Genomic DNA, 9,148 nt, shown 5'->3' on the forward strand with positions numbered 1-9,148 from the left:
GATTGGGCGTTTTATATATAGAGTTTTGGAAATGGTAGGTGGTCACCAAATTAATTAGGATGGGTGCCAATGTTTCAAAGATTTTCTCTAATTCTAAAAAGGGTGCATGCCCATCCAACGTGAAGGTTGGCTGCATCTGACACCTTAATGAGGAAAACAGGGAGAACGGTTTATCTTTGAAGAAAAGTCAATATTTCAACATGTGCTGTGGGGAAAATATGATTTGCTTTTCGACTTGTAGTAGGCTTCTAGAATTTAGCATTTTGATATTCTTTCCCCACTCTTATTGTCAAGAGGGAAGCTAGTTCGTCCCGCTGATCGAATGTAGACACGAAGTTCATGGCAAAATACAAGCATAGGTTAGATTTTGTTGGAAAAAGGTAATACATATACATTTGACTGAATTAACAACTTTCGCATACGGAGATTCTTATTAAACCAAACTAGCTTACGCATAGTGTGCATTCCTCACACGACTTCACATATTTGAAGAAAAATTAAGAATTATTTATTTCCATAATAGATCATAACTAAATTAAGAATGAACAGCTTAGGATAATGAAAGGAAAAACAAGGTAGAATCAAAGTAGATAATGAAAGTCAAAGAACCACACACAAGGTCAGGAGGTAATTTCTAGGATTCCTTTTTCTTGACTAATTTCGCAATCATATCTATTATCTTCTGTAGTTCTTTGACAATAGCTGCAGGCACATCAATGCACCTTCTAGATGGAGGCTAGCTGAAAGAGATGTTGGCAAAGAAGGCACTTGAGCATTTAACCATCTGTAGATCCATGTCTAATGGACTCTATTATATTAGATTTTTGAGGTTATATACATGTACTGTACGTTAGAATATAAAATTAAAACCCTCGATCAATTCTCACCATAATTTTAGAGTTTTGATATAATGACAGATTTAAGATGACATCTGAACAACCTAATTTGAACCTAGGTTGCCACAAATCTAGAGTTGATTTTAAAAAAAAAATTGATACCGCTCACTACGAGTCTATGCTTTTGAAAAAGCGAGGTCAATCAGCCAGCATGTTAGAATATCTACATTTTTTAGAGCATCTTACATTTATTTATTTTTAGTAAAAAATCGAGTAAGATGGATATATGGTTAAATATACTTGGACTCATGACTGAAATATGATTAATGTTTTTGAGTCAATTATGACCAAATAGTTAACCAAGATCATCTTCCTAATATGCCTTTTCAACCCTTATAAATTGGTATCGAAGCCTATGTTTCAATGGGCCTTTGTTTGCTCAAAATGGAGCGTACATTATTTTACGTTATATCGCATGGGCTAGAGCTCCCTTATGCACATGATGCCACATTTGCGGAAGATGTGGCTCTGTTCTCATAAGCAAAGTGGTTCATATGCTAATCTCATTAATTAGCCATCTATTATTAGTTGGACGACTCAATTGGAATAAAGCCCATCGTTCGATTAGCCTGCTTTCAGTGGCGGAGCCACGATCTTTTTCATCAGAAGGAGGAGATAAAATACAACCATCAAATTATACATCAATCAAAAAACGGCCAATTATGATAAGATTGTTGGATTTGGGTTTGGATCTAAACCTCCGCAGGTGAGCTCGAAGTCGACGCAGCTGCAGTCGAGCTCAAGACCTTTAGGTGAGGTCGTGGCTGCAAGCAAGGTCTGACTCCAGATCCAGAGATCCAGTCAGACGAGCTCGAGGCGACGCAGCTCCACAGGCGAGCGGGTGAGGTGCATGTGAGCTCGAGGATCCAGTCAGACGAGCTCGAGCGCTCATCTTTAGGCGAGGCCGAGTGCGGCTCTGCAGGTGAGCTCGAGCGCACGCATGGCTGGCGACAGCCTGTCGTTAGGGTTCCCTTATAAAAGGGAACCTGGAACCGAGATCTCCGATGTGCTTCTCTTCTCTTTCTCATGAACTTTTCTTCCTGGCGGCGGTGACACTTTCTCTCTACTTGTCTCAAGTTTTTTTAGCTCTCAGTCGAGATTTTTAGGGGAGAATTAAAGAGGGGATTTAAGAAGAGAGATTTCACTATAGCTACAATGTTATTTTTGTATTTATTGAGAGATCTCAAGTTTGAGATCTGCTTTTGCATTGTAATTTCTTTGATTAATAAGAAATTAATTGTTTTGACAAGTTTACCAAACCTCGTAAATCTTGGTATACTTTTCTCTACTGTGTTTTCTTGCTGTTTTAGGGATTTAGCATAGCCCCCGTTATTTCTCAACAAATATATGATAATTTTCATATAAGTAGGTGAAAGAAAAACCTTGAATAAAACGTGTTACTAACAAATAACTTATGAATACTTAAAATCATTTCTAACATTTCGTGAATCATAAAATCTCTCTAAGCTGTTATATCTTCTCATGATATCTCATAAATTTGGACCGAAAGGATATGTTGGGATTTTGTCTTTGATTCTTTGTGTAACTTCATGAGAATTAGATAGGGTTAGAGTTCTATCATTAACTTCATGAGAATTAGATAGGGTTAGAGTTCTATCATGATTAGGAGTTTGGGTTCTATCATGATTAGGAGTTTATCATGATTAGGAGTTTGGGTTCTATCATGATTAGGAGTTTGAGTTCTATCATGATTAGGAGTTTGAGTTCCATCATGATTGGGAGTTTGAATCTTATTCTAATTAGGAAGTTAGGCTAGAGATAGGGTTTTGGTTACCCTATATATATTCTTTTATTGGTGGAGGAAAATGATGAAGAAAAAGTAGAGATGTAGTAGATGAGAGAGAGAGACAGGGTTTCGTAGTCTTTATCCGTGCAAAAGATTACAAGGAGTGGGCTTTGGAGAGAATATGAGAGTTGATTATATATGTGAGGTTGAGAGATTGACAGACGAGAGTTGAGTGGTTCCTCTTGTAGTTCTCCCTGATACATAGTGAATTTCTCGTATTGTTGCCCTGTGGACGTAGGTCGAAGTTGGTCGACCGAACCACGTAAATGTCGGTGTTCTTTTTCTTGATTGTGGTTGTTTTATCTTATTGATTGGGGTTGGCTTCCGAGTTGCGCATATCGTGGTAGGCGGGGAGACTGAAATTCCCTAACAAGTGGTATCAGAGCGATGATGATGGATCCGGGAGCGAGTTTGCAAGATAGAAGACGACGTCGTGTAAGATTGAAAATCAGCGTTACAAGAATCAAGAATTGAAAAAAAGGGAAAGGTTACTGTAGCACAACGGGCACTGTTCACATGGGGATCCGACGGTCCAGATTGATTTGTTAGCCGATTGAGGATTTGGAGGCGGATTTTGGTGATCCAGGAGTCGTTCCTATGGTTTTTTGACGTGCTGAGTTTATTTTTGGCATTGGTTTTATCAAATTCAAACTCTATGATGACTAATTTGAATTTTTATTAGAGGATGATGACTTCTTCGGGTCCGAAGTTTGATATTCCGCTATTTAACGGCAAGACAAATCTGATGGTAGATAAGAAGCAGAAGTTGGTTGGTGTGTATACTTGAGGAGGACAGTGCCAAATTAGGTGGAGCTTGCAAGCTGGCATGACCGAGTGACACATAGGGTAATGAAGATGATGACATTGGACTTGAAGACGATGAGCGCTCATATTCAGTCCAAGCCAAGTGATGGAGGAGATAAAGACATCCAGCTCGTAGTGTAGAGTAGGAGAGGTGCACCGATATGATTTGAGACGAGCGATGTAGGTGGAGGCATCACGGCGAAGCAGAAGATAGTGAGGATCATGAAGGCATCCAATTGGGAGTGCAGGTGTTCTGATTTGAAGTGCGAAAGAAATAGAAGACTTTTGACTTGGCCACACAAGTTATCGACCCATAGGATCAGTCGAGTAGGGTGGCTGACAAGTACCGTCTTTTGACTAGAACACAAGTTGTCGGCCCATAGGTACAGCCGTGGAAGTAGTTTTGAGTCGTGTAATTTAGGTAAGGAGTAATACACGTGTCGGTTTCTCTAGGAAAATTTGTACTTGTTAATTTTCTAGCTTATAACATCTTTTTAATAATAAACTTCCTCTTTTATATTACTACGTGGATTAGAAGTTATCTTTTTTTTGGGTTAGAGAAATTTTTTTTTCTTATTGGATTTTTTGGACTCCAAACTTTTGCTTCAGTGCTGTGTCAAATTAATATACACAAAGGTTATAACTAGCGAAACTTTTTATATCCCTATACCGAGAAGAACCATTCATAAGATACTGAAGAGGTTCCGTCTGACGAGAAATATATATTTATCATAATTATGAAGCAAATAAGCATGATTCAACACACCATATCACAACTGACGGACTCATACAGTACTCAATATAATCATCAACAACCCTACTCCGATTGGTCTCCTTATTCAAACTGATCACAACATCAAAACAGAAACCTAAGCATATGATTAATTTAAGTGTAGGCAGTTGGGTTGGCGAGGAGGTAAGCTTCAGCTGCCTTGATGTGGTTGGTCATGCCCTCCTTTGCTTTTGCACTCTCATCGGCAATACCAGGGAGAAGCTTGTAGGTCGCGGTCACCTTGACGATGCATCCTGCATTGCCCGATGGCTCGAACTTGAAGTGGGATGTGGCTGACTCAAACTTTTTTCCCAAACCTCCGCCTTCAACAAGGGTGTTCTTGACTTCGAACTTGTCATGGTCGATGAAATCTAGGCGTTCCTTCATGTAGCTGAAAGGAAGTGCTACAACATACAAATGAAGAAAAGAAAAGAATGAGAACATGATACACACTCGGGTCTCTAGAAAGATTTTACAACATAAAATTCAGACAACATCAAAACTATAGTAAAAATTGAGTGTTATACATTTATACTCTAACATGGCATGTTTTTAAAATCTTTAAGCTCGTGTTAGGTGAACTTGAGTTGATCTTACACCATGTTCAAAGTTTCTTCTAGTACTCTAGAACTGCAAACTAAGTTACGGCGAGGTCGAAAGTTATAAGTTTGTACTCTTAAGAAATAGCAATTACCAATACTGAAGGCATAATAATGGTACATAGATGTACATAGAAATATTGAAAAGTTCTAACCATTGTTGCTGATCTTGATCTCTCTGATGCTTCCAACAGCTCCCTCTCCTGAGACCACAGAACCAATGGCGATGAAATCCGGGACAATCTTAGGGCCGAGGTTGTGCCAGTCCAACATCGCGGCCTTAAACAGTCGCCCTGCGGGGACATTGGCTGCGACCTCGTGGATCCAGCTTCCAGAACTCATTTCCCCCTAGTTATCTGTTGTATTAGTACTATGATTGAATATTAGTTCTCTTCGTGAGTGATGGATGTGCAAAGACTTGAGCATATGGGTTGGCCTCTTATAGAGTATTTTGAAAATGGTAGGTGTGCTTCGCAAATGGCCGGGCACAGTTGTTCGATATTTCAAAGATCGACAGCGGGTTTGTCAAGATATGGCACGAATTTGCATACCAAAAAATGAAAATAAATTAAAGAAAGTGGAAAAGGTTTGAAAACGGTATAAGAGAATGTTTTGCATACCAAAAAATGAAAATAAATTAAAGAAAGTGGAAAAGGTTTGAAAACGGTATAAGAGAATGTCATCTCAAGTCCAACGAGTCTGAAGGCCTAGGGTTGGCTGCGTACGTAACTTTCACCAACCAAAGCGACACGATATTGAAGGGACCGGGTGGAAAGGAGCATCAGAAATCTACATTTCAATATAGATCAAAATGCTTTATTTTCAAAGTTCATTAAATCACCTTCATTGACTATGGTGTACATCATTTTGGCAGCCCATCATTTCGTTGAATGCAATTTGCATTATTTTAAAAATAACTATATATATATATAAAATATAAAATAAAAGTGATCAACGATAATCAAACAAAAATAGAAATTAATTAGGAACACACAAGGTTTTATAGTGGTTCAGATAACTATTCTATGTCCATCCTTCCTTCTTGGAAGGGGCTTCCTCACTATGCAACGAATTCTCCTGAATCAGAAACCCCAATTCATTAGACTTATAATATCGCCTCCTGGAATTTATCTGAAACTAGTTGTCTAGCCTAACTCTCCACAATGAGTAATAATACCTAGCCCTATCTAGTCCCTACCCTCAATAAGTCCAGATTGAGTACATCATAAAAATAAGTTCATAGAAAAACCAATACAAACAGTTAAAGCTTAAAAAATCAAGAAAGATCTTACAGCCCTTTTGTTAAATAAACCATCCTTCGATGAATATAAGAGTAACTCGATGTAGAACGATATAGAAAATCAAGCTAAGGGCAACTCTCCTTGCTGAAAAGATATGAAGATATTTTGCACGATGAGTGAGAGTTTATCGAGGCTCCAGGGTTCAAATTAATGAAACCCCTCACAAATCAAAACCCTAGAGCTCTCCTCCTCCTCCTCTCTCTCTCTCTCCCACCCCCCTCCCTCTCATTCTATCTCAATAATATATATTACCTAATAAGTTAGGAAAAAGATATCCAAAATTTGGTAGATATAGGAGATATATAAAATAATTAATGACTAAGATTAAATCTAAAAACTGTACTTCTATCATGTTTACCATCGATAGTGCCTCTCGATCATCGATGGTGTTGAGGCCCCATAAAAACTGTACTTCTATCATGTTTACCATCGATAGTGCCTCTCGATCATCGATGGTGTTGAGGCCCCATCGATGGTTGGGAGGCCCATCGACGATATAAAAGTCTCTAGAGAAGAAATCATTGATGCCAGACATTGACCTTCGATGAGCTCAACCTACCATCAATGGTGGATGCTTACCATTGATGGTGAGGAGGTTGAAATTAGCTTTGAGTTGATTTCAGTATCGTTTCTCCTCGTATACTTCTTATATATGTATTTACCTGTACTATATCATCTCAAATAAATATTGGTACAAAATAAGAATTTGTTATTACTTAAACAAGAGCAATTATACACATTACATCCTAACAATCTCCCTCTTTTGATAATAACAAACTTAAATTTTAAAATATCAAAATACATGTAAATTGAGAAATATAAACAACAATAATAAGCACAAATACACACTCATACAAAAAATAAATAATATGCAAAGCTCCCCCTATATTCATACATTCATGAAAAGTGTAATCAAAGCACATGTATTGTAAACACTCCCCTTAAAACAATGCATCAAATATTTAAAAAAAAAGATCAAAACATGAAAATACTCAGACAAAAACTCACCCATGCACAAAATCATAAAAATTTACAAAATTCTCTCCCTTTTGTTATTAACAAAAGTTAGAAAACACACCAATGGATATACTTCATACAAAAGAAATTCAGATAAAAATCATCCAAAAGGTGTACGTTAGAGAAAAGCATACCGGTTCACATAAAAATTTATACAAAAATAGTACAAGAGATCAAAATTTAATGATGAAATACATTAATATAAGAGAAAACACGTCAAAAAGTGCACAGAAAAGATTAAATATTTGTGTAAAGTGTGAAAAACATATAGTGAAAAGACTTATACTAGTTCATTGGATAAATTCAGGTATATCAAAATGAATATTGAGCAATAAATAGATTTGAACTATCACTGACACTAAGGGCCAAGCTATTGCCCTATCACCTTAATCATATAGAGTTTAGGAGGAATAAAGAAATTGTTTGGCAGACGATTCACATCATCTCTAAATATAAAATATATTCAGTACAGGATGACTACCCTTTGAGATATGCACATACACAAAACTATGAGTGTGAGTCTTTGACCATATTTTAACACATACACTTAAATTTTCATGGATTTTATGAGCGTGGATCTTTGATCATTTTTTAATGAATACACTCTTATTGTTTGATTGATACTTTAAATAAATGCACTTTTGTACATATAAAGATAAACAATTGTGCATTATTAGCCTAGTAAAAAATACTTGATATAACTAAAAATATCTATAAATAAAATATAAGACTCTTTATAACTATTTCACATCACAAAACATGACAAGTATAGAAATATGTGTGTGAAATTGTTACGTGAAATATCTCGTGTAAACAATGTGTTATGTAATCATCTTATTTTGATTAAATATATTGAAAAACCATATGTGAACATGTGTGACACAATCAAGCCTATATACCAAAAAGATAATATTATTTGCATCAATCTTGTAAAAATATATGCGTAGGCTAGTCAAAAGGTTTTTTTTTAAAGGAAAAAAAACAAAATTTTTATTTTGTTTATGATAAAAATAAAAAAGAAAAAATCTAAAAAATAATCCTAAAAAGAAAAAGAGAAAGAAATAAAACAATAAAAAATGTACATGCAATATGAAAGTGAGCATGCAATATCATCAACCAGAGTGCAGATAATAAGTTAGTACAGACCAAGTATCTCAAGCTTCAAAGGCATATACATGTCCAAAAAATTCTAAAAAAGAAAAAAGTAGGAAAAAAATACTACCTCCAACTCCTTAAAACAACAAATTTCTCGATGATGTACTCATCATCTCTATCATCTCCATACATATTCTCATCCTGATCATCTCTGCTATTAGCTCTATGTGAAGTGGACGGGTGAGGAGCTCTTGTGGGATGTGCTACTTTTACGTAGTAATCACCATGCACAGGTGTCTACAAGAGATGCAGAGTCCACTGAGTAGAATGAGAGGAACCTAGGGCCTATGAAGCAGATGGCTGAGATCAAAAGTAATTGCCAAGTAGTGGTCTCTCCCTCCCCCTTCACTCATAATCTTTTTCTCACAGTCTTAGTAGAAAGTGAAGCTCTTCCTTTCTCATATTAGTAAGAAGAGTGAAAGTAATCCTTTGGTCTTGACAAATTTGAGTAATAAAGAAGGGATATACGATCTGAGTCGATCTTTTGCCGAGTCTTCTTCTCAACCACCTCCTTAGTAGTAGTTGTAACCATACACATTCAACTAAAAATCAGCAACACAATATCAAAAGACTTACCCCTTGCTAGCTAATACATCAAGACCATATCCTAGAGGTTAAGAGTAGTGTAAGCTGCACCAGGATACAAATTAAACTTGAGAAAGTGGTTGAGGAGAATGAACTCAGGCTTGAGATGTCTTGTGTCGAAGATATCCGGATGTGTCCTCCCACAAGAATAGTCCATTATCGTGTTGTAGCTCTCAAAACCCACAACTAAACTTGTAGAATATGTAAATACA

The 9,148-nt window shown here is 36.5% G+C and overlaps 1 protein-coding gene across 1 annotated transcript; it reads right to left on the minus strand.

Moving 5' to 3' along the window:
* Window positions 4,394-5,220, minus strand: LOC109847093 (pathogenesis-related protein 1-like). The gene is made up of 2 exons (XM_020416337.1): window positions 5,034-5,220; window positions 4,394-4,683 (listed from the first exon to the last, which is right to left on the minus strand). Exons 1-2 carry the CDS (start codon window positions 5,218-5,220, stop codon window positions 4,394-4,396), a joined length of 477 nt encoding a protein of 158 aa, XP_020271926.1.

The sequence above is a fragment of the Asparagus officinalis genome, chromosome 7, assembly GCF_001876935.1.
Source record: "Asparagus officinalis chromosome 7, Aspof.V1, whole genome shotgun sequence".
NCBI classification, from domain to species: domain Eukaryota; kingdom Viridiplantae; phylum Streptophyta; class Magnoliopsida; order Asparagales; family Asparagaceae; genus Asparagus; species Asparagus officinalis.

Coding starts and splice junctions, on each gene's coding strand:
- LOC109847093 (XM_020416337.1), bottom strand. CDS start 5,220: ATGAGTTCTGGAAGCTGGATCCACGAGGTCGCAGCCAATGTCCCCGCA. Junction 4,684..5,033: donor GATCAAGATCAGCAACAATG/GTTAGAACTTTT, acceptor TGTATGTTGTAG/CACTTCCTTTCAGCTACATG.